The following is a 26959-nucleotide window of genomic DNA, read 5'->3' as shown; positions in this document are numbered from 1 at the left end:
ATGGCGTTGGCCAGCGGTCACTGGGTAGAGAAAGACATGAAGGGAGAAGCGCCGAGTCCCAGGTGAGCTGCACACGACATGAGCTGGGGGGAAAGTGACCCATGAAAAGGCTTCAGGCCCACAGGAGGGCAAATAGGATCGTTTCAATAAAAGTAATCGCTCTTCCTGATTTGTGATCCTGCATGTTTTAAGTTTCTTCCAGTTGCAACACACCTGAATGCAATAAGGGCCTCATCGTTTGGCTTTCTTACAAGCTTGACGATGACGTCAACACCAGATTGAGGTGCGCTGAAACTGGGAGGAGCTACAACGTGCAGGACACCGGCCCTCGAGGCCTGGAACTGGGAACCCTGGTGTAGTCCGACTTCTTTGCAATAACTGTTCTAAACAGCACAAAGTAGGCTGCACTGTTTTATCTGTTGTGTTTGAATGTGTTTCTGCCTCTTTATTTTAAGATTTATTTTATTTGTGATCAACCATGTCAAAGACAAATGTCTGTTTTTTCTAAGGAACAAAAGTTTCTATCTTTGATGATTATTTAAATGTTTTTGTGCTGTCTTTTTGCCGATCTGGCCAAATGTATACTAAACTTGCATGTATGTGGCCCCTGAACCAATACACACACCGATATGATGTGAACCTTTAAATCCACAGACATGGCCATGCATCAGCTGTCGCAGGAAACGTTGCATTTATCTTTGGAGGAGCTTTCAGCCTCAACCAGGAGGTACCTGCCTCTTTGGTTTTCCTCTTTTGAACAATTTTTGATGACTGTCTGTGTAATCGATCTCTTGTGTTTTGCTCAGGAGGACGGCTCCATTTACGTTAATGACTTCTACATGCTGACAGGTAAAGTACTCTGTGTCCTCTGGAGCTCTCTTTCAACCAGTACGTTCTTTTTTCATTTGTCATGCGAACAATATACAATTTCCTGGGGAAATTAAAATTAAAATGCCTTTACCCCTTCAAATATGGGCCCTTCCAGCTTTTTCATGTTTTTATCTTTTTTTAAACTCACCACCGTTATAATTTGATAACGTGTACAGAACACGCAATTCATTTAGGTCAGTTTTAGGCTAAAAGGTAAATGTAAAGATGTGCCCAGTGGAGGTGCGCTGCAGGGACTTTGTAGCCAGTTCCACCACAAGGCTACTGAAGGAGGTGGGAATCACATGGCAGGCCCAACAGGGGACCATCAAAGAGGTCGCCAGTGTAGCTGAAATAAGGCCCCGTTTACACGACAACGTTTCATGTGACAACACCTAAGCCGTTACAAAAAGGGAGTGCGTTTGTGCTGCAGCAGCGGACACGCTGACAATGATGTAGTTAGTATGCCGGGCCACAGGGGGGCGCTATTGCTTGATTTTGTAATGAAAACCACACAGACATGTGCAGAGAACAAAACACTATAAACCTGAAGAAAATGGAGAGAACCCGACATCTGTATGAACTGCTGAGGAATCGGATGCTATCAGGGGTGAGTCTCAACAATGAAACTACTGATCTGGACGATAAAACTAGAATACAGACTGCAAGTAATACCACTACCGGTCCGCCATGTTTGTTTACAAGTGGATGAGCAGGAAGGAGGGGAGGGAGAGAGAAAGATGCACATGCGCAGTAAGAGCATCCGTAGCCTCAAGCAGTCTCTGCATGAGAGAATAGCGACCGTGAAAGAATCTTTCCACCTTGGGAGCCGGTAGAAAAACTTTGCAAATAAAGTGGGTCCGCACACTGGTGTCCCCCAAAAGTGAAGAAAGTTTTGCGGATACACTCATATTCGTTGTCGTGTAAACAGGGCCTAAATCACTGGCTGTGGCTGAAAAAGAAGGAGACTGTCTGGACTGCCAAATGACCACATGGACCACGTGAGGTCAAATGACCACCAGGACCACCAGCCTGTGGTTGGCAAACCTTGTGTGAGGGTGTATTGTGATAAAGGTCGATGCGGTGCACAACTGATGATGTGTCGTGTTGCTGGTGCGAGGTGATCACCAGCCAACTCAACCCCACCCAAGATGACATCTCCAATTTTTTCAATTGAAGTGGGAATTTTAACAACCAGCCCTTTCAAGTATTCCTGTGTGTGTGTGTGTGTGTGTGGGTGTGTCGGTGTGTCGGTGTGTCGGTGTGTCGGTGTGTGCGTGTGTGCGTGTGTGCGTGTGTGCGTGTGTGTGTGTGTGTGTGTGTGTGTGTGTGTGTGTGTGTGTGTGTGTGTAATGATATGATGCAGAAAAACTAAAATAAAAAAAAAACAACTAATGTTCAGGTGTATGATATATGAAGTGATTTATTACATCACTTACTTGAATAAAATTTAAATTTAGAACTTTCACCAATCAGTTTTGTTTTATTTTTTATGGGTCAACTAATGATGTCTTTTAACTTGAAAGAACAGCATGTCCTGCATTCCAGCTGAAACCCAGTGTGAGGTGTATGAGTTTAGTACGGAAGAGTTTTAGGGCCACTGAAGAAAAAAAAAAATTCGGAGGCTAAAAAAAAAACCTTTGTGGCCCCAGAAAAAGTCGCAAATCAATGTCGAGATTTTTTTTTTCACGGTGGAAAAAAAAGTCCGTCCATCCAGCGCATGTGACTGCTTCCTCAAAATGCATATCAGGCGGTTTAATGAAGTGATGAAAAGATGCTTCAGAACAGACTCTAGCTCATAAACACGGTGCAGTTATCATCAGTATCAGGACTAGAAGAGACAGAGCAGCCTGCTGCGTTGTTCCGTGGAAGTTCGTCGAGTACGAAGGACGAAGACACGGATCCCGGGCTGCTTATTTAAATGTTCTTATTAATCAAGGAAATCCTGTGTAAAATCACATGTCCATAAGCAGTAAGCAACCCGATATAGTCAGAATTAAGTGATTTAATGTGATTTCACATCTACGGGCAAATGATGAGGGATGGATAGACGTGTCTCTGTGGGGAAAAAAAAAAATCTCGACTTTGATTTTCGACTTTTTCTGGGGCTGCGAAGATTTTTTTTTTTTTAGCCTCCGAATTTTTTTTTTTCTTCAGTGGCCCTAAAACTCTTCCGTAGTTTAGAGGTAATCGAGATGTGAGGTGTTTAAGTTTAGAGTTCACTGAGCCTTATTTATACTTTCCAAATTTTTTTTTGTTTTTTCCACAACATTCTACTGATAATGAGAATGGGTTTTACTGCTCACACATGCCCACATATGCCCATCTTGGGAAGAGGAGGAAGTACTTCCTCTCTTGGTGCCATGTGCCAGAACAGAGATGCCTAATTGTGGGAGGAGTGAAAGGGTTGGGTCTACCTTGATTGGGATTGGCTAAACCCCCGATGACACTATATAGGGTTTGATTTCTGATTGGCTGGTTGGAGCAACACACTTTAAAAAAAATTAAACAAGCCAGGGAGAGAGAGGACAGACTTTCTTCACTTCTGGGTCATCGTTCCAGGTATTGGGGTGATTAATACTGTTGGAAAGAAAAGGAATTTTGCATAATATGACAATTTTTTGACCATCGCATTTGACAGGGTAGCGATCTGCATGTATTTGAGGAATTGTATTATTATTGTCTTTACCATATGAAAGAGAGACTTTCTTTTTGCGCAGTCCATTTTCTTTGTTTTGCATTGATTGCACAAATCTCATGCTGCAGACGAAATGAACTAATCCCTCTGTTACTTGTACTGTTACCGTAGTTAATCCTGAAAATGTGACATGGGAGGAGATTCCTCAGAGTGGAGATGTTCCCTCCCCCAGAGAAGGACACACTCTCTGGTAAACCACAGCACCACGTCATAATAGTTATTTGATGTATATCTATATAAATAAAACAAAGGGACTCAGAGTGCTTTACATCATATTGGATAAAGACTATATTTACAACACTGTAGCCAAACACATTAAAGTACCTTCATATGAAGCATTACGACAGTTTCTTAACAAACCCACATTTCTTTCAGACTATCTATAGTGAAGTGCAACAGAATATTCACACAAAATGAGCAAAAGTGATGAAGCAAGAAGCAAAGAAGAGTTCCTTGTCATGTTTATCATTTCAATATTATCAATTCTCCTGCTGAAGGTCATCAAGGTAGTTAAAAAGCACTCAAGGTCCTCAATGTGGTGCTGTCAGGGTTGGCATGTCTTTGGACCTCTTGTCCAGTTCTGTTAAGATGGTAGATCAAGGTGGTTGACTCTGTTTTATAAGAGGAAACTGGACTCTGTCAGGGATTCGTATGTGTTTTGTGTATTGAGGTTAACTGAGAACTTTTACAGTTTTTAAGAATTTCGTTTTTAGGGACCTTTATAAGTCCCCGCTGCAGAGAAGACAATCCGTGATACTGAAGTCAGAGTTGCTGCTGAGGTCCAGCACCAACCCCTGTTTTTTTTGTTTTTGAGGAGTTGAGTGCCAGGTTGGTGAGGGAGCACCAGGCAGTGAGGTTCAGAATTCCCTCTCGTTAGGCCAATTTATTATTGTTGTGAATCAGCCCCACCACAGAAGTGTCATCCTCATATTTAACAAGGATGTTATGGATCGGTGCACAGTCGTAGGCGTCCAGGTTGTATAGCATTGGGCCGAGTACACAGCCCTGAGGGGCTCCAGTCAGGACTGAGGAATGATGAGGCCTCAGCCTAACTGACTGCAGACGTTTGGTGAAGAAGTCCCTGATCCATCTGCAGGAGAGTTCACTGAGACCCAAGCAGCACATTTTGGATATCAGTCTGCTTGGGATCTAAAGTCCACAAACAACATCCTTGCATAACTGCCAGATTGTGCAACAGGTTTACACACTGTGTGGAGGGCTGTGTTGATGGCATCACCAGTGGACCTGCTCTGGTCCGCGGCTCTGTATGCCACTTGGTGCTGATCAACGCTAGGAGGCAGTGAGGTTTTCATGTGCGTCAGCACCAGTCTTTCAAAGCACATTGTCACAGTTTTTCTTTTAACAATATTTGTATTGAACTTTTTTTAAGACTATTTTATACAAACAAGTCTTTAAACAAAAATAAAAATGCTCAACACACAGCAACACATCTTAAAACACCTTATTGCTCAAGAAAATCCAATAATTGTTTCCACGTACATTCAGATTCCTCTGCTCTACCTCTGATGATGTGAGTTTCTCCCACGCAATACAGGATGCCATCTCTTTCACCTATATTTATTGGAGGTATACAGTAAAACCTCGGATGTAGGGACGCCCTAAAATCCAAGGGCAAGTGTCCCCTATAGGCAGGTGTCCTCCTTTCGGAGGGACGGGTCTCATGGAAAAATTGATAGGACCAGTTGATATTAAATGAACCAAACACCAAATATGTTATGGTTATTTAAAAGCAAATAACTGAACCAATACAAAGATGTATACTATATATATATGTGTGTGTGTGTGTGTATGTATGTATGTATGTATGTATGTATGTATGTATGTATGTATGTATGTATACAAAATAATTATTAAATAAGATTTAATTTACTCCAGGGACCACATACAGTCCAGTTTCATCTTGAGTGGACCAGACTGGTAAAATATTGCTATAATAACCTTTAAATTTACACTTCAAAGTTTGTCTTTGTTGTGGTCACAGTGTATGTAATGAAATTATCAAACAGTTAGTACTGAAAATTATTACAATCGCAACATAAAATATCAATTTTTTTGAAACATCCATGTGCAAAATACAATGAAATGTCAAAAAAACATCTTGTATAAATCCTATATAACCACTTAGTTTAATGGGTTTGTGGGACCGGATTGGAGCCTCTTGTGGGTCGGCTTTGGTCCACGGGCCTTATGTTCTCTGCTGTAAAGGGAACGTGAAACTTCCATGCTTTCCGTGTCTGCGCAGAGTATGCGTGACGTCAAAATCGTCATCTGCCCCTGTGCGCTAGGATCCGACCCCTCTCCAGCTCAACTTTTGCGACAGCGCCACCTGTGCGCGCAGACTGTGCATCTGCCAGAGTCTACTGGGCGCTTGTATGAGGAGATCCTCTGTTTCCCCGTCTGAACAATCACGATTTAAAAGGAAATACATAGCCAGACGGCTCAGAACTCCAGACGTGAAACATAAACTACTTTAGGAAAGGTGGAGAACACCGGGCAGCAGTTGTGGAGATATTTTGTTCCGTTCCGTTACATTACGTTATGGAACATTAAGGAAGTGAGCTCAGAGTGTAGTATGGATGCCATCAAACAACATCTGAATATTCAAATAATCAGGTCCAGCCCAAGTATTTTGGCCGATTTAGTGTCGCTCAGCTAGAAATTTGCCAAGAAAACCTGTCCGTTGTTTGCGTCAGGCTGGTTGTCCTCATTAAGGTGTGTTAACAGTTAAATATGTGTCAGTGCACAGTGGCGTGTCCGCCCAGTACAGGCAGTCGCTCTTACTGGGTCTGCTCCTCAGAGGTTCTACCGCATACATTTTTCTCCTAGAGAAAGTGATCATCCTCCTGGTCTGCAGGAGTCCGAATATTAATTATAGTCCATTGTTTTGAATTGACCTTCGAGTTTTCTGGGTATAAACCTAAAACACAGTTTTGGCTTCGAGAGGCACTTTCACCTTAACAATTTCAGAAATGGTGTGAAGACTGCTTTCCAACATCCTTGTACATTTGGACACTCCCAAACACAGTAAAGCAGAGTAACTTTTTCCTGGAGGCACTTAATGCAGGTATCTGTAATATCAGGGTACCAGCGTTTCAGTCTTACCGGTGTGATATAAGTTCTCATGAACCATTTATGTTGTAATAGCTTCATTCTAGTATTAATGGTTTGTTTCTGGGCTCTTCCACATGCCGTTTCCCATTCAGAGTTTGATATTTTCTATTCAATGGGCACTAGAGAGGTGATTCAGTGTGTTTTGGTCCATAGTGGATCGCAGTTTAATTTTCAAAAGTCCAATTTTTGAGTATAAGCAATCCCCTCTGATTACAGGTTAAGTCAAGAAGTTTCAGTGTCAACATTTGGAAACACTGACTGACGTCTCCTTGCTCTTAAATTATTCAGCATTACCTTGCTGAACTGTTCTCCTTAATGGATTCTCTGAATTGTCCAATTTAATTCACAAAATCTTACTTATGGTCAGTGATTCCCAACCCACATTTTTACCATTGTAAACACAGGCGACCTCCACCAGCCTGTACAATTACAAAAATGTTGAAGGAACTTTGAAACAACCTGTGAACTGTCTGTGAAATACAGTTTCCTTGTTATTGCTTTCTGTGGATGAACTCTTTGGGTTTACACTATTTACTGGGTGTTTGAAACTTCAAGCTGAAGCAAGACCAGATCACCAAAGTCTGATTTGACAGTTTTTCGCTCCAGAAGATGAATTCAGCTCTACTTTTGGCCATTGCGTTTATCAAACTACATTCTATATAAAACTGTTTTCTTTGAATTTTTTTACAATTTACTTGGTGGTTATGTCGAATTGGAGCCTTTTTAGAGCCAGTTTGGGTCCACGGGCTTTATGTTTGAAACCCCTGCCTTAAAATATAATCAGGGCCCCTGGTTGGGAATCACTGTTCTGGTTCACCTGGATGTTTCCCTCTGGAGAAGGATGGAGAAGCATGTGATGTAAAAAAAACCCATGTGTATAAAGGGATGGAGGCTGGTTCATCATGACTGACTCCTGGTTCACTGGGAGCAACATCCCGGTGTGTGGTTCAGCTCGATCCATCAGACTTCACTTCAGAGACCAGGTGAGGCTTGGTGGTCGCCATCAGCCTCACCAGTAACATCATCGGGGCCGGAGCTAACCGGCTAGGCTGCTACACCGATATTAGCTTGCGCATAGTTTTCCTCCAGGGCAGAACGTACTTTCACGTCAGCTGACTGCTCAAACCTGTGCGCGGACTGCGGATGCGCAAAGCATTCCATTCATACTACATCTCCCGGTTCACGCCGGTGTGCGTTCCATAATGGAGTCAGCCTAGGCGTTAATCTGCACCTGTGAGTGCAGATTAACGCCCGGCCCACCAAGATGGTGCCCAATATACCAGATGGCCAGTCCACCCCTGGTGATGATCATGATGCAGCTGTCCCGCACAGTTTTCTGAGCCTCGTTGGTGGCCGACAGTTCATTCAGCTTGTTAACGTCCAGCATCCTGAAGAGGCGGTCATCCTGCAGGGCGGACGTTGCTCCTTGTACCATGATCACATCCAGGCTGGCAGCCCAGCCCAGTGAAGAGTGATGGCTGTAACAAATGCTTATTTGAACATATTGTTCTTGTAAAGAAATTCAGAAATGTGCTTTAGAGGCATTGTGCAAGTCAGTTACCTTTAATGAAAATGGTTGGAGCGTGAGCAGTCCCAATGCGCTTTACATAAGGTATGGATTTTCAATGTGATCAGCAAAATTATCAATGATGGTAAATGTTAGGGAAATCTTGTCTTGTCTCATAATGAATGATGTGTAATTTGCAGTCTGGGTTCAAGGATGACCTGTGTTAGCACTTTTGGAAAACTCTGTGCCACTTTTGGTGACCTTCAATGCAGGAAGCAAGTGGATCTTTTATCGAAACAATTCAGCCTTTAAGAAGGCACCGTCTGACTTCATAGTTCGACAAATTCCTGGACAATCATGCAAAAGTTGTACTGTGACATTGTCTCTTCTTGCAAGAATAGTGTAATGAAATTGTCTTTCATGACAGTAAACTTCACCTTGCTTTGCTATCTTCCCTTCTGAGTGTGGTGAAAGGCAAACTGTATCTGTTCGGAGGGGCTTCCAGCCCGGACGCCTCTGAATGTCTTCCAGGGGTCTACAGCTTTGATATAGGTGAGGATGGTGTGAGAACAATGTCTGTCCCCAGGTTTTTGAATGTTATATTATGCTTTCGCTGATATTGTTTTTCCTTTCCCAACAGTGTCTTTGACCTGGGAATGCTTGGCCACAGGAGGTGTGGCTCTGAGAGCCCTCAGACACAGCTCTGCTGCAGTTGGAGACAGCATCTTTGTTTATGGAGGGTCCGTGGGTGGGGAGCCAGCTGATGATCTCTTGGTCTTCAACACAGGTTCAAAAAAATGCAAATAACATTTTACCTTTAAAAATACAAATCTGTTAATGAACAAAAATGTTTGAACGTGAAAAGTCACACAGAGATTCTGCTCCGTCTCAGTGTCTCTGACCTGGACACCAGTCAAGACAAGTGGATCACTTCCTCCTGCCCTGTGAGACACACTTTCACCACCGAGTCAATACAACTGAAGAGTTCATGTTTTTTACGGTGCTACTGACAAAAAGCATCGTATCGTATTAACAATTACCTTCAATAGTGAGGAGCCAAGTATTGATGATCCTTTTCAAAATGTCACACGCGCTATTGAAAACGATCGACTTCTTGTGTATTTTCTGCATGTGTGGACAGATGGGGTCAGAGTTTTGCTCTGGTTGGAGATCAGGTGTTCATGTTCGGAGGTTATGGAACTGGAGGAACCTCCTGCAAAGATCTCTTTGTTCTCAATACAGGTAAAAGCTCATTGAGCTCATCTTGAGCGCCCGAGCAGGCAAGGCCCTATTGTTTTTTTGGTGTGCCATTTCTTTCTTTGTTTCTTATTATACTTGTGCATAAATGAACCAAAATTTAACCCCTAAACATGCTGGAAAACCTCACCAAAATCATGCACATGAATCATGACTGGCAAAAAAATTAATAACGTTTCAAAATGAACCGCTGTGTCAAAATCTGCTCTCCGCGGCCCGTAGAATCACGAGAGACATCAAACCAAAATTCAGTTGTTTGTTGTTTCAAGACCTAAAAATCACATGCTGACACCCTGATATAAATCTAACAGGTTTCATGCAACAAACGCTATTTCCTCTGTGGGTGATTGACTTATCAGCTTCCAAACACTAAGAAATGACAGAAGAGTCCTTCATGGTGAAAAGTTCTGTACGACTGTAACAACTACAATGGTTTGGATTTTATTATCCATTCGAATTTGAATCCCAACTTCCTCCGTCTGCCTGCTCTCATTGAAATACTTTGGAAAAAATTGTCTGGGGCAAGATAAAACACCCTGATGGAACACTTCGAACAAGTGGCCATTGTAGCTTTACCATGACTCCTACTGGCAAAGAGAGCAGATCACAAACGCAACAATGACCTGCCAAATGAGACGATATAACACGCGTGGGGCTAATTCCATAAAACACGGCTGTTTTGGCAAGACACAAAAAAGGTGGCATCTGCTCTCTTCCAGAGATTTTAAGCATGAGTTATAATGGGCTCTAATGGGAGAAAATAGTTGCATTTGCATGAAACTGAGCCCCCTAGTGTCTAAAGTATAAGTCTCACTGCTTTGAAACCTACATTAATGAGAAAATAACAAATTTTCCTCTCGGAATATGACATTTATATCAAATTTGGCAAACTTTTTAGGATACTTCAGGAGCTTTATTCCTCCGTAGTTCTGTGGTTTTCCCTCTGCTGCCTCGCTCCAGGTCATGTGACTCAGCTGTCAGTCAAAGCCTGGCCACTTCACCTGCATGTCCTGACTTTCTAAATAAAAGCCCGAAACTCCTTCAAAACAAAAGTCCTTGTTTATTACAAATGACAGTTAATACCTTCAAAATGGATATTTATGGATTAGCTAGGATACGAGTTAGCTGACTTTCAAAAGAAAAGTCTAAAACTCCTATAAAATAATAAATTAAAATAACAATCAAACTGGATGTCAAACAAGCTTTAACCAATTCAACCTGCATATGTTGGATTTCAAAATAAAAGCTCAAAACTTCCTAAAAGTTATTCATTCAAACTTTCAAAAAATTATTATTATTATTTTTAATCTAAATGGGCCAGAGGCCATGATTGGGCCAGAGTGCAAGGTTCTGACCAAGGCTGCTTGCACCTTTAATGAACACCTTTTATGAACACACTTGCGAAAATAGTTCTTTATAGAAAATTAATGTGTTTTGGGCCTGGTGCACTCCTTTTTAGTAACGGATTAAGCGTTGTCACGTGAAACGTTGTCGTGTAAACGGGGCCTCAGACAGGAGTTTCTTTGACCTTGTAGAAAACCTGCTGTGGCAGAAATGGGAGGTGAAAGGAGAATCACCTGCGGCCTGCAGCGGACAAACATTGACTGCTCACCATGATAAGGTACACAGGTTCATCATTTAGATTGTTCTGAATTCTGCACCGTCTGAGAATATTCTATGGTGACCATAGCATTGTTGCTAATGATAACTGAATTATCAAAACTGAAGATAAAGAGGATAAATGTAAATCAATGAATGGCATTGCATTCATCTGTATGAGCTGAAGGGTATTTGGAGCCGCCATGAAAGAGACTTTCATATGTAATATTTGCTAGTTAGCTGGTACTTAGCATACATAGCTTGAGGCTTAAGTATCAGCTGTGTGGTTTTTCAACTCAGTCTTATGGCAGTTTGTCAAATGGTCCCGAAATTTAATCTATTTTTCACGTTCTGTGACACATTTTGCCACTTTTCTTAATGTTCCACATAACAAATTTCCAAATAATACATTTTAATTGGACTTATCTTTCATGTCTGGGTCACACTTTTTTCCCTATTAGACAGCACACATGCTGTGATGTTTTTATCTTTGTTATAAATTCGTTATGTGTAACACGATTAAAAGGGGCAAATGTGTCACAGAGCACGAAAAATAGATTACATTTCGTGAACATTTCATGACCGTTTGACAAACTGCCGTGAGACTGGATTTGTTTTTTTGCATACTCTAATGCTGTATTGAAAAAGCTCTTCGCGTTTATTTGATAGTGCTTTACCGCCTCTTGTCCAGTCTGGCTCCGACTGGTCAAACGTGGCTGCATGAGTTTGTTGGTAGTGCTGCTCCTCAGTAAGGAAAAGAGCCATTGGCTGTCCTAAAAGTCTTCAGACTGCACTAATGACGTCATGTTTGAATGTGAATGTAAAGAATCTGTCATTTAGACCATAAGGGGGTTAAAAGAACATAAACATGTTCTGATATACAAATGAAGTTTCTTCAGTTGATTTTTTGTTAGTTTTTCTCTTTTTTCTTTTTATTTCTCTAATAGGCCATCATGTCTCAAAATAAATTCATGTCTTCATGCTTTGTCTTGTAAGGACATCTACTTCTTTGGCGGCAAAAGCACAAATGAAGACGGCCTGGTGACGTCTTCCAATGAAATCCATAAGCTCAGCATTGGTGGGTGAGCTTCATTGATAGACGTTTACTTAGAAGAAGAGTGAAATAATGAAATGACTCCCGTTCTTTTCTGTCCAGCTAAGATGAAGTGGAAGCTCCCGCTCTACGTTGGGCTTCCTCCAGGCCGTCGACATGGACACACAGCCTTCATCCTCCACAGCCATGTCAGCAAGCAACAACCTTTACTGTAATATCGGTCATTATTGTCATGCTTTGTTATACATAGATACCTATTTGTGTGTGTTTTGTTGGCAGCTGTATGTGTTTGGGGGGAAAAACGAAGAGCAGGATTTCAATGATCTGAAGGCGATGAAACTCATAAACCCCTCAGAGAGACAACCAGGTATGTCTTTAAATATGTAAAATCATACTTTTGGTGCTATGGTGGCTTTACTCTGGGTAACTGTTGTTTTCAATGACCATGCTCAACTGTCTGGATGATGTTGGAAGAGGGCTGGTTTGTAGGGTTGAAGAAGCTTTTGTCTGATTAAGTAAAAACTCCCTCACGCTCTGTTAAGGCCCCTCCACGCTTTCCGCGTCCGCGTGAGTGCAGAGTACGTGTGACGTCTAAACTGTCATCTGCCCCCGTGCGCTAAGGACCAGTCTGACCTCTCTGCGGCCGACCGACCGACCGACAGCCCAAATTCTGTGACCGTGCGACCTGTGCGTGCACCAAACCAACACAGCACTCCGACTGACAGGGGTGCGGGGACACAATCGTGTGCACACCTACGGCCTGCGTACGGTCTGCAGACGCGCAATGCGGAAAGCATGGAGGGGTGTTTAGCGATCCGTTCTTTGGGTCCAAACACACCGATAGGCTAACTGAAGAGTCTCAGTGGTCACAGTGTTTTATCACCTAAAGTGTGTGTGTGTGTGTGTGTGTGTGTGTGTGTGTGTGTGTGTGTGTGTGTGTGTGTGTGTGTGTGTGTGTGTGTGTGTGTGTGTGTGTGTGTGTGTGTGTGTGTGTGTGTGTGTGTGTGTGTGTGTATGTGCGTGCTGGACAGCTACAAAGGTAGCCCTTCTCCTGTGTGTCCTGCACGCAGGGCAGTGAAGTCAGGCACCAGGACGGAGCCACTCAAATGCAGAAAAGAGAGCATGTGAGGGATCCTTGACGACCTGGTTTGCCAGCCGACGTGTTAAATGTTTATACACTGGAGTTTCTGAGATAGATCAGGCAGGAACAGTCCTCTGCAGGTGGTTTCTGTTCAGGAGGCTGACAGAGTGGAACCAGCAGGTGGTGCTACGCTATAAAGGAGGAATAGAATGTCTGGAGAAGGTTCTTACTTACTCTAAAAGAGCTGAGTTTCCTTAGGAGATACTGCTTGTGGTGGCATTTTCTGATGAGCTCCTCAGTGTGAGAGGAACATTTCAGCTGACTGTCAAGGAGATGGTACAAGGATTGTATATTTCTACTAATCCACAAGCTCAACAGGCATTCCATGGCTTGTGGTGAGAGCTGTAGACTGCGCCATCTGCTGGTTGGAAATGCTCAGTCGTTACACCAGTCCACCAACTCCTAGAGAACTGAGCCGTGGGATCGAGAAGCCCCTGACTGTAGAGACAGGAGGATTGGGTCGTCGCCATATTTGACCAGGTGGGGTTGGGATCTGAAGATGAAGAGTAGCGGAGAGACGGCACAGTCCTGAGGAGAGCCAGTGGAGGTGTGTCGTAGATCAGAGAAAGTGTTGTTGACCTGCACTATCTGTGATCTGTGGGTTAGAAATCAAGTAACCGGGTGGAAGCGAGAGGAGAGTCTGAGAGTCAGTATGTTCGGCCGGAGTGTGATGAATGCTGAGAAGTCAGAAAACGAGTCGAGCTGAAGTGTTTGGATGTTTCAGATGACTGTGTAAAGTGTCAATGAATAAGTTGGCATCGTCAATGCCTCAGCTCAAATGATATAGAAGTTAGAGACGGTCAACCTGTGAGTCAGACGCTCTGATGATGTGTTGTTGGAGAATTCTCTCCATCAGCAGGGAGGTGAGAGCCACATGTCTGAAGTCTTTCAGGAAATCCAGATTCTCTCTGAGCAGTTTCTCCACCAAAGAGATCACTGACCCTGTGTGTCCCTCTTCCTCTGTCCACTTTGACTGGAGCTGCTCTTGTATTTCTAGCATTTCGGATATTGTCTCTTGAACATTCTACAGCCCCTCTTCATTCATCACAATTCTTATTTCAGCTTCGTTCAACGTCAAGTTGATCTCGAAGTCCAACTGTTTTTGTTGTCTCACCTGAACCACGTTTAAGGTGGTTTTCTTTCACTGTGGTTGAAAGACCTTTTTCTTTAGGCCAAAACTTTCAGGGTGTGCGCAGAGTCTGATTTGGTCAATGTGATGTCAAAATCATCATCCGCCCCTCTGCGGTCGACCCAATATTTGGGACCGCGTTGACTGTGCGCCACAGCGCTCGGACTGCGCATGGGCCAGAGCCTACTGGGCGGAGGAGATCCTCCATCTCCCCGTCTGTACATTCACAGTTTCAAAGAAAATAAAGAGCCGGACGGCTCAGAACTCCTCGAGTGAAATATAAACAACTTTAGCAAAGGAGGAAAGCGCTGTCAAGAGAAGTGGAGATATTTTTGTGACGCGATGTGACGTGACGTGACGCGACGCGACGTGACGTTATGGAACGCACATGGATGTGAACCCAGAAGGGTATCATGGATACAATCGTGAGCACATCCTCGGTCCGCGCACAAGTCAAAGTGGTCTGCAGACGCCCAAAGTGGAAAGTATGGAGGGGCCTTAAGCTGCCGACCCTCTGGGACCTGGAAGCTGTTGTTGATTCTTATTTCAGAGATTACTTTTATCTCCCAAAGGTTTTTTAAATTTTTTTTATTGTGTTTCTCTTTTTTTTATTTATCCAGATCTTATTTATTTTATCTTTCTTACTTATCCTTGCTCAAAATATTGGTGAATGGCGGAACACTGAGCACTTGTTTTGGTTTTCTTTTGTCATTTGATCAAGTCCCGCCTGTCTGATTCAACGTGTGCTTTATTTGTTATGACATGCCAAATACAACCTCTTCCTGCTAGACAAATCGAGTACCCTTGAACCTCGAAGCAAGCTGATGGTGCCATGCAGCTCCTTTTAGTGCTTCCTTAGCGGGACCTCCTGGTGCGACGTAAACGATGATGTATGGTGCCGCGAACGGGGCAAATAGTGTGAACGGCATCGAACAGTCATGTACTATATTGCCTCGGAGCAGTGGCTTTTTACCAGGTTAGTTTGTACGCCAACCTTTGTTAACAAACGCACAGAGTCCACCTCCACAAGAATCTGGAAGACTGAGTCCTGCATGCTGTTGAGCCAGGTGGGATGAAGCGCTGACCTAACAGGTCCATCTTGTTGTTCCGGCAGCAGACGTTCGCCAGGAAGAGTGATGTACCGGTGGTCTTGTAGTATTTTGCTGGTGAGGGTTTGCTGCACCGTTTCTTTTTGCCTCCGGGCCTCCGCACGCTGCTCCTCCATTCCTGAGTCCTCAGGAGCCTAACGTGGCTTCAAGCCCCCGGCTCCTTGAGTTTCAAGGAAACTCTAAATAAAACACTTTGCAGATAGTACAACAGAAATATGCAACCACTGAAACTAGCAGATTTAACATTTTTAACACAAAATTAATTTTTTGCCATTTTTAGCCGTTATAACCTTTAAAGCTATTTCACTTTTAAAGCCATTTAAGCAACTCCACATTCCTTAAACTGTTTTAGCAGTCATATAATTTCAATCCGTTATTGGTTTGTTTTTCTTTTCTACTTTGGGGGGGATCTGCTTCGACGGTTTTTGCACTTGATGCTGCTTTAATGCTTTCAACATAGATTATCAGGTATCAGTTTCAGCTGTCTAACTTTTCATTGCATCATTTCGGCAGTCTTACTTTATCAATTTTACATCCTCTAACAGTTTTGTAGCGATTTTCAGCCATTTTTAGTAGGTTTCTCCATTTGCACCGTTTTGGTGCTTTAAGTTGTTTTAGCCATTTTGCCATGGAGCTTACTCAGTTTCCGTGTTGAATAGGATTTTTTTATTCTTCTTCCAGTGAATCCAGAGATGTGGGTTAGAAATGCCTGTATTAGATCCTTCCATGGAGACGGAGTATCGGAGGTATTTGGAAAGTTTCCCTATCTGCATTTTGTTGAAAGCTGGTTTGTCTGCCAGCGTTAGGCTTCACTGTAATGTTTTGAGGAGGAGAGAATCTGAGAGGACGGACCTCTGGGAAAATACCAACGTAATCACTGGACTCCACAACACACACACACACACACACACACACACACACACACACACACACACACACACACACACACACACACACACACACACACACACACACACACACACACACACACACACACACACACACACACACACAGACTTTTGAATGTGGCCGTACTGTGAACTCTGCATTCTTGCACTCTGTATCTATTTCGCTGCCAATTTGTACCTGTATATTACGTGTATATTGTTCTTCGGATTTGCACTAATGTGTTTTTAAGTTTGGTTTCAATTAATCCACATTTAGTTTATTTATTTCGGGATTTATCTGCTTTTTGATTTCTATGTCATTGTTGCACTGCCTGCTCCACGTGCTTTTTTACTTGCGCTCTGGGGACAGTTTAAAAAAAAAAAAATCTGAATCAGAATTTTTTCATGAGACAAGAAAAGGTTTGAGAGAGTGAAGGAAGCAACGGCGGATTTGGCAGTTGATTGCCGATGAAATTAATCACACTACCAAAGTCAAGAAGAAATGAACCGGTCGCCCAGTTCGGGCACTAAAGGGTGTCAATGTGTAGCACCCGTATACAGAGTGTCACGTTTAGCCAAAACATTGCACAGACGCCTTTATTAGAGACTTTAACAAAACATACTTCCTAACCAGTGACAGCTGGCCAGTAGAGGACGCCATCTCCCCCCCCAAAAAAAGAAGCTGAATTTTTTTTTATAGAATATATTGATAAACAAAAGATGTTTATGCAAACAAACTAACATTTGGCCCTGAACTATTTATATCTTCTGCGTTTTCTACAGATAATCTTCAGTAAAAGAGAGGAATTCTTGATTTCTCTCTCGTAGTTTGTGTGTGTGTGTGTGTGTGTGTGTGTGTGTGTGTGTGTGTGTGTGTGTGTGTGTGTGTGTGTGTGTGTGTGTGTGTGTGTGTGTGTGTGTGCGCGCGCGCGTGCGTGCGTGCGTGCGTGCGTGCAGCCTGGGGCGTTGCAGGAAGTCGCCCCGAGGAGGCGGCGTTTAGTCGTGGTCTCACCAATTACTGATCAGCACTATGAGTGACTGACATGAAATTATACTAATCAGCGTCATTTGATGTCTGAGAATTGGGGCAACTTTTTAATCGGCCCTGGCTCTGTGATTGGCTTAAAGTCAACTCTGGTTTGTTCTGGTGTTTCTACAAGATGTTGAGATGAAGACAAGCAGTGAGTCTCTGATTATAAACTCTGTCACATCTCTTCTAATTCTCCCTTTGAAAGGAGAAATTTGGCTGAAAAACTGCAGGTCAGGTTCAACTTTCTCCATTATAGTTATTTTTAAAGTTTATTTTGCTAATCTTTTTTTGAGGTTTCTTTCAAAGCATTACTCTTATAGGATTAGTCAGAGGACGCAGGGGTTGATTGAAAACAATCCTGATATACCTTTTGTTTTCCCTAAACTCAGACTAATTGTCATTTCCAGTAAACCAGCCCCAAAACACATACATTTTCTAAAAGGGACTAATGAAGCATCTGCTTGTATTTGTTGACCAGCATGTTAATAAAAGAGTCTTCTTATTAAGTGCTCTCTAGTCACGAGTTGTTAACAATGCAAGTTCTGACCGGGCCTCAGGAACAGAATTTCATACCAGGACATGTAACAACATGTAAAACCTTGAATCCTTTTATTAGTATGCACATTGTGACCCAGCTGGTCCTGTAAAGACCTTATTTCTTTCCCCTTAGTGATGAAGGAGATTTTGTCAGAGTTTGGTCTCCAGGGCTCTCGGCACAGGTCAGCAGCTTCTGCACACACACACACCTGTGTTTCAGTTTCATGTGTGAGTCATTCCAGCTTCCTGCCATGCTCTGCTGAGTCTCATCTCTTAGTTCTGAGTTCTGACCTTTTGGTTTCATTCTGGTTTTCACTCTCAACAGTTTCACGCCCACCAAAGTGCCCAACGTCCGGTACGAGCTGAGCGAGTCGCCTCCGTCCATCCAGTCCAGGAACGCGGCGCCTAATGGGCAGGTCGCAAACCCAAACAGCTCAAAAGTTTTCCCCTTTTTGTTTCAGTGAAACTCAACGTGCCACTATGAACTACCGTTAGCTTTCACTGCTGCATCACTGATGTGTGCGATCAGTCTCAGTCTCATGTTGTGTCCTGCTACTTTTACTAAAACAGCAATTTGCTGCCATGTCATTCCATTTGCTGGTTTTGGCCCACGGACCATATGTATTTGATACCACGTGGTATCTATACTATTATATTACTAAACTAAAGTTATAAATATCAATTTCATGGATTTTGCTTGTGTTTCTTTACATGAGCTTCCATTGTATAAATCTGTGCAGTTGAAGTTACTTGCCACAGTTTTGTCCTGACAGTGCACAAAGCGCTTCACACTGTTTATACTATTAATCACATTCCCCACACCAATGGGGTTCAGTGTCCTGCTCAAGGACACGCCGACGTGTGGAGATGGGAATCGAACCAGCAACCTTGCCGCAGCCGCCAGCGATCCATGTTGCTCATCAGTGGGCCGAGTGGTTTCAATGATGCCTCGGGAAAGTTCTTTCACAAAATGAGATAATCTTGTATTTACTGCTGCAGGCATTTCCACACAGAGACTTCGGTGCAGTTCGGGATCAGGCCATGAAAATGATCCAGGCAGCTTTTTCTCTACTGGACCAGGAGTTCCAGAAACTGGATCGGTATGTTTTTGTTCCTCATGTGCACTTGGGCAAATACGAACATGTCAAGAGGAGTAACTTCAGTAAAACTGATGCAATCGCTCTGAAAAACCACAGGGCTGAGACTGAACTTACTAAATATTTCAATCTGCATATTTAAAATCCACATACTAATCAAAAAAGTGAGCTTTATGGCTGATTTCTTTCTTCCAGTGAGAAGTCTGAGTTGTGTAAAGGTGCTGCTGCTCTGCAAAGAGAAAAAGAAGCTCATGAATCGCACGTACAACAACAGCAACAGGTTGGTCTAAAGGAGAGATTACTAGAAATATTAAACCACACTGGATACTAGATTTCATCATCTTTAGATATTAAAATTAGCAGCTGTCAAGATCCATATTCAAATCAAACCAGAAGTCTTGGGTGAGTTAAAGGCTTTTAACTTAAATGACCTTTTTTATATATAACCCGCTGCTGTTGGTTTTTGAAGCATATTTTATGATTTTACTTCACCACTTCTGTTTGCTGTCTCCGTGTGAACATATTTGAACTTTTCTGAAATATGTAAAGATGCCCATAGTTTCTCTGCACACCTGCTACAAGACAGACAACAGTGAGTAAAACTCTTTAGAATCAAACAGCTCTTCTCCCACTAGTAACAGCACAACATCGTCTGCGTAGAGGGAGAATACTTCTTACATTAAGGCTGGTACACACTACAGGATTGTTCAAACCTTCACAGATTCAGAGCCACACACTTGGTTATGACAAAAGACAGATCACACAAGATCTTCCTCTTCTGATCTGATAGTGTGACTGCAGAGTTCACCACACACTAACCCATTCTTCAGCAGAGTATCAGGCTCTTCATGCTCAATATTCCAAGTCTTGCATAGTCAAACGTGACTTCAGTGTAAAACACGGCACATAGCTGTAAACAAACACGTTGCCACAAATCAACCTCGGGCCTATATTATGACTCAGGATTTAGCTTCATCTAGGTAACTTTGTTATTACCCCTGGGTTTTCCGTACTGTGAAGCAGATTCACTTCCTACTGGGATAAATCAGCCCGGTACTCTGAATGTCTAAACTGCTCCGGAGCAGAGCATAAAAGCACCGTCTCCTGACCAATCAGATCTCTTGGAAAATGACCTGCCTATTTTGAGATTATCCTGATTGGTGTGCGGATTGTACCGCCCACTTGGAATACTCAGCAGAGCGGAGCGGAGACTAAGTTTAGAGCGATCTTTTTGACGTAATAGAATAAATCCCGGTCGCTGAGGCTTTGAAGGATGTTCTTGTTCTTGACTTGTTCCAAGTCTGTTTCGCTCCATGAAGGTTGATCTGTAATAATGAAGTTAGTAATAATGGTCACGTCTGATATAACTGCAGAAACATGAATTTATAGAACGCACGTCTACTCTGCTGTCAACGTGAAGAAATAATATTCCAACATAAAAACACACTCACAAGATGGAAACCTCCTCAAAACAACTTGATGGAAAATATAATGTTTAAGAATTGCAGTGAGGAGTAATAAAGTGTAACTGAGTGACCACAGCGCTGTGCAGGTCCGCTTATATTGTCTAATGAATTAATTTCATATAATCTCATGAAGTGCCGCATTAACAAGTGGGAAACTTTCTGGCTTTGGCTGCAGCAGCAGTGTTGCTTTTAGCCTGGTTGGTTTTCATAATAGTACACATGATTCTGGCGGATTATCTTGTAGCGTGTGCCGGGCTTCAGACAGATACTGAGAGGACATGAACAATGAAAAAAAAACTGCTTAAAAGATCTCCAATGTTTACATCGTTCTGTTCTCTATCTGTTAGCATGCATGCTTAGTTGTATTAATAAAATAATGAAATTGTTTTCTGATATAATCTTTTAATGTCATAACCACAGCAAAATTCAAATAATCGAATATATATATATATATATATAAATATCGAATTCAGTTTTTTATTAGTGCCAACATGATGACAAAGTCCTAGCATGTGAGGATAACCTTTAGCTGTTCATGCAATGAATATAGAAAACGTAATAGTATTGGACATAGGGGTGCAGTGGTTCGCTCTGTTGTCTCACAGCAAGAATACCTGGAGTTCTGGTTCAGACTCATTGAGACATGCTGTTCCGATGTGTTGTGTCTCTCGTTGTTGGCGTGAGAGTGAGTGATGTTGTGTTTGTGTCAGATTAGCTGAGGAGTCAGAGTAGCTGAGGAGTCAGAGTAGCTGAGGAGTCAGAGTAGCTGAGGTGTCAGAGTAGCTGAGGTGTCAGAGTAGCTGAGGAGTCAGAGTAGCTGAGGAGTCAGAGTAGCTGAGGAGTCAGAGTAGCTGAGGTGTCAGAGTAGCTGAGGACTCAGAGTAGCTGAGGAGTCAGAGTAGCTGAGGAGTCAGAGCGACCCGGCCGGCCTGTTCGCCGCCGTCAGCCTCTTGTGTGTCTGCAGGACTTCCAGGAGATGCTCGACAGGCATCGCTCTCAGAACGAGGCCTGGCTCCGGGCGAGAGCCGAGGAGAACGACATGGAGAGGAGGGAGCTCTGCAGACTGAGGGTCAGTAACAGCACTCATGATCTTTAAGTCTCAGGAGACATTTTTGCGTCCAGCATCTCACTTTCACTCTCAAACCGAGGTTATCCTGCTCGTCGAGCCGACTGGTTTTCTTAGAAAATCATGAAATATTTGATACAAACTTTGTAACATCAGAAGAACTACTGCTTTAGAGTGCCAAAACAGAAGTAAAACTATTCCCCCTGTCCCAGCGGTCCGCAGCCTTCATGGCCAAGAGAGACCTTTGTACCACTTTTTCACTATATAAAATTTCTTTAACCTTTCAAATGACGATCATAGAGCTCAGAAAATTGCAAAAAAAAAACGTATCTTATGTTGGATATGTTGATGTTCTAAAACTACAATTTGAAAATGTAATTATTTGCCATTTTTTTCTTTTTGGGACGATTTAGGGGAATTTGAGATTTTCCCATTTCAGCTATCTGAGTTGTTTTCACTCGTTTAAATATTTCATGTAATCATTTTTGTGTGTTTTAAACAGTTGTAGGTATTTTAGAAATGTTGCACTGTTTAGCCATTATTGGCTGTTTTGACCTGTTTTGAGTACTTTTTTAGTTTATAGATAACAGTTATATAGTTTCAGCTTTTTTTAAAACCACTTTAGCTTTTTGAATTTTTAATTGTAGTTTTGAAAGTAGTAATTTTAGCTTTTTTTTTCTTATCTTAGCCCTTTCCAGCCAGGATATAAAAGCCCTTTTGAGAAAAAATATTCCTGTGAAAAAGTAAAATAAATATAGGATAGAAATGTTTATTTAAAAATAACCTTATATCTGCAAGGAGCCACTAGAGATGCGACAGTGGCTACTAAAGGCTACTAAAGGTCATTGCCATTGAATTCCAGACATGTCAATGGAAATGACTCCAGAATTAAAATGATTAAGGTAAAATGTAAGTACTATAGCCATAGTATTTTCCGACATACTTTCAACCAGAGTTGTGACCAAATCACTGCTTTCGAAGTTTCATGTTTCGTCTTTGCGTTCAAGCCAAGTCCTGAGTCAAGTCACAAGTCAAGTGTCCAGTGAAGACAGTCACATCCTGAGTCAAGCCCCCAGCAAGTCATTCAGTACTGTCTCATTAAAATGAATGCAGTCTTAATTGTCTTTAATAAAATTAATGCACATAAATCATCACATCAAGATATGATATGATAAGATGTGATATGCAAAGATAAGATGAGATAAGATATGATACAATACGATGAGTGGGGGGATGAGATGAGATGAGATGAGATGAGATGAGATGAGATGAGATTACAAGACAGCAATCAGCCGGTAGATCAAGTGCAACTGAAAATTCATAACAAAGAAGAGGTGATATTTTGAGTTTAGATTTCAGCACTATAAACCAGAACCACCATTTTCATACTTTTGGAAGCATAACACATTCACAGCATATATAAACACACACCATATCATCTCAACCCCATGAGAAACACTCAACCGACACTTTGCTAGTTACACTGGTATAATATCATGTTATCCAATTGATTGATTTTGTCCCAAATTTTGCTTTTACAAAGATAATAATGTTTAATTTGACTCAAGGTCAGCAAAGACTTTAACACCATTTCTGTTTGCTGGTTGTACTTTCAGAGTCGAAGGTGTTTCTATAGATTCACTTTCTCGTACATCTTAAAAGGAAAATCAAAAACAAAAACTTGAACCAACAAATTGTAAACGTTGCTTGAGTCTCTCTGTTGACTTCAGTGAAATTTGAAGTTTATTCTGAAATATATGATACTGGAGTAGGGTACCTAATGAAGTGGCTCATGAGCGCATGTGTGATGGTTTCTCCTCAGGAGGAGGCGCAGCAGGAGCAGGACAGGCTGAAGGAGGAGCAGAGCAACATCCAGAAACGCAGCGAACATCTTCTGTCCATCATGCAGCAGTTCAAAGGGATGTGAGAGGGAGGGAGGGAGAGAGGGAGGGGGGAGGGAGAGGGAGGGAGGGAGGGAGGGAGGGAGAGGGAGAGGGAGAGGGAGAGGGAGGAGAGAGAGAGAGAGAGAGAGAGAGAGAGAGAGAGAGAGAGAGAGAGAGAGAGAGAGAAGGAGGGCGAGAGAGAGAGAGGAGGGAGAGAGAGGAGGGCGAGAGAGAGAAAGAAGGATGAGGGGGGAGAGAGAGGTGGGAGAGAGAGAGAGAGAGAGAGAGAGAGAAGGAGGGCGAGAGAGAGAAACAAGGATGAGGGGAGAGAGAGAGAGAGAGAGGAGGGCGAGAGAGAGAAAGAAGGATGAGGGGAGAGAGAGAGGGGAAGAGAGCGAGAGAGAGAGAAGGAGGGCGAGAGAGAAAGAAGGATGAGGGGAGAGAGAGAGGAGGGAGAGGGAGAGAATGAAGGATGAGGGGAGAGAGAGAGGAGGGAGAGAGAGAATGAAGGATGAGGGGAGAGAGAGAAGGAGGGAGAGAGAGAGGGATGAGGGGAGAGACAGAAGGAGGGAGAGAGAGAGAGAGGAGGGGGAGAGGGAGGAGAAGAAAGAGAGAGAAAGAGATGGCTGTATCATCAGAGAAGTTCTGGAGGTGGCAGCTGTTCCTGTTGTGATGAAGTCAGAGGCGTAGAGGGAGAAGAGGAAGGGAGCCAGCACCGTGCCCTGAGGAACTCCTGTACTGCACACTATCACAGTCATGAAGTCCCACCGTGTTGTTTGTGCCGGGATGGAACGAGGCGGTACGGCTGACACAAGTTGTGGATGGTTCCGAAAAAAACTTTAACCACCGGTTACAATTTCCATCACTCCTCTGCTGAGGCACCGAGGAACGGGTCTCATTAGGAGGACCGACAACTCAGCCGTCTGCTGATTGGTCAATGATGCCGGTAATGTGTTAATTAGTAACACTTTTTACAGTGACAGCCAATCACAGGCCAACTCGCTCTCACGGTTCAGATGACACAAAAGAATCGGAACTAACAAACATGATCACTAAACTGTATCGGTGCAACAAGAACACAACTGCAGAGATGTTTAAAATCTTTTATAATTTTCCTGAGTAAAAAGATATATTGGCAGGAAACTATTATATTAATATTACGAGAAACAAAACACAGCATAAACATTGATATGATTATTTGCTCAGACCTTCCATTAGTAGATTACAATAAATAACAATAGATGAATAATTTAAAAAAAACAATCCATGACAATAAATGCAAATAGAAAATACTTGTTTTATTATGTTTATCTAATCTATATTAAATAGGGGGAAGCTTAAAACATGATATATTGTTCATGTTGAAGCGGTGGGATTCATTAAGTATACTTCTATATATATTAATAAACTTCTTCCTGCTCCTTTTCGGGCATCTAACCTGATTATATTGTTCCGCTGTACTTATTCACTGTTTGTTTGGTGAAATATCGTTTGATGGTGTGGTTTGATTTTGAACATGTTTGAAATATAAAAAAAGAAAAAAAAAACATCTTAAAAAGGTTTTACTTATTTATCCTTCTTTTCTTGCTTAATTTTACTTGTTTTTTTATGTGTTTCCTGGATTTCCTTGATTGTCTGAATGGTGCTCCGCCTTACCTTTCCTTAACCTGAACAGAACCGGAGCTGATTGAAATCTTGTCTATGTATTTCTGGCTCGGTGTCTGACGTTCTGGGAGCAATTATGGATTCGGACCTGAAATTCAACAACCACATTAGGACAATAACAAAATCAGCAAATTAATGTCTGAAAAATATTGTAAGAATTAAAAGATTTCTGATCGAAAAAGAGTCAGAGGAAGTTGTTCATGCTGGGTGGGGGGGGGGGGGGGGGGCATCTATCTCCATGTGTAGGTTCAATTTGCATGAATCCAGGTCCACTGCAGTACGTGGCTGGACGGGGACGGCAAGGCAAAGCACACCCAGACTAAACTCTGTCGTAAGGTCCCACCAGAGAGTGCGGTTAAAATGTTGGCGGGTTGTGAACGATGCGTGACGATGCAGATAATGTCATTACGCAACAGCAGCCACGAGACCAGTGCTGAAGTTGCGTCCACAGCTCTGCGGCCGTCGGAGTAAAGCCTCGAGCCTCCGTTCTCTGTGACACAGCTTAAACTTTTTCATTGTCCATCTCCTCTCCTCTTACTGAGAGGAGCGTCTGAACCTCGCTGGAAGATCGTGGTGCAGTGGAGCACCGACGTTTCAATAAACCAAGTTAACAAAACAAGCAGTGAGCTCAGAGTGGAGTACTTAAACAATTACTGGAGGGTTTACGGCCGATGAGATCTTTTAATATTGCTGCTTGCGGCTCCCAGTGTGTTTCTGTTCGGTGGGAAACGGGTCCAAATGGCTCTTTGAGTGTTGAAGGTTGCCGACCCCTGACCTAACGGCTCCAACGGCCCAACATATCGGCTTTATTATTCATCATACAGTCACTATGGTTTGACTTGGCAGACTACACACTTAAAAAAACTGGTAAAAAGCTTAAAATCGGGCTTCTGCAGGGTTTGGGGAGTGTCACTTATTTCTTAATATATTGAGCTTATTTTTAGTACCTTTATGTTAATACTTGTATGGCACTGTGAATCCCCACCGTTTGAATTGGTTGTCCATTTGGTTCTGTTAGAGAAACTGTTTTCCATTGAGTGGCGTACTGTTCCAGATTAACGCCACTGTTCAGAGCATTCAGCACTTTAGTGAGTCTTTTCAAAGACAACAAATATTTATTAATTAATTACCTGAGTAGGAAGGAAAAGATTAAGGGGGAAGAAGAATTGATATCGTACTACAGTTTAGGAGTCTTATGAGAGCTCATATACTCACCTCATAAAGTTAATATTCTGAAATGGAGGACCTGGACACTTTTAAGAACGTCTGGGACTATGATGGTGTACTTTATTCTTTTAGAGAGTCAAAAATTGTATTTGTTGATGTGTTGGTGTAACTCACTCACTATAGTAGATGTTTATATATATATTTGAACTTGATTCTCTCTCTCTCTCCTACTGTCGCATTCAACACAGGAGCGGATCACTATTCAGCAAGAAAAAACAGCGTAATGCGCCAATCGGTGTCCTTGTATTTCCTCTCGGTTGCACTATCTGGCAGAGGACGGCAGGGGCGGGGCTAGAGGGGGAGGGCCGTCAAGGTGGCAGCATTCATACCGGAAATACTGCGTTACACTCAAATAAAAGTTGTAATCTGACCCAGATAGTCACACTGCGTCTGATCTCTTTCAAATCTGATCTCAGGACTAAACAGCAACCCTAAAATCTTGTGGTACATAACCTCTTATTATAAATAAGGTGAACTGCTCTAGTAAAATTGATTATTAATCGGGGAAAATGTCAGTTGAGTTGAGATCGGCCCAAACAGGCAAGTTGTTGGTTTAGATGATGCCACGATTGAGGATAACTCAGTGAGCTCTATAGGGTGGGAGCTGA

General features: G+C 42.5%; 1 protein-coding gene across 1 annotated transcript; it reads left to right on the top strand.

The window, feature by feature from the left end:
• On the top strand, positions 1-23503 carry LOC308118148 (uncharacterized protein; the record flags this gene model as incomplete). Its single annotated transcript, XM_080477422.1, has 18 exons — positions 1-62; positions 655-727; positions 807-849; positions 3677-3755; positions 8668-8756; positions 8845-8991; positions 9097-9148; positions 9346-9446; positions 10997-11082; positions 12057-12138; positions 12217-12302; positions 12394-12481; positions 18081-18129; positions 18273-18363; positions 18947-19047; positions 19240-19324; positions 21475-21579; positions 23399-23503. 18 exons carry the CDS (start codon positions 1-3, stop codon positions 23501-23503), a joined length of 1524 nt encoding a protein of 507 aa, XP_080333548.1.
• Between the last annotated feature and the right edge of the window lie 3456 nt (positions 23504-26959).

Source organism: Lipophrys pholis (genome assembly GCF_963383615.2).
Source record: "Lipophrys pholis genome assembly, chromosome: 12".
NCBI classification, from domain to species: Eukaryota; Metazoa; Chordata; class Actinopteri; order Blenniiformes; family Blenniidae; genus Lipophrys; species Lipophrys pholis.
Note: the sequence above shows the minus strand (reverse complement) of the source record. Positions and strands in the feature narration are given on the sequence as shown.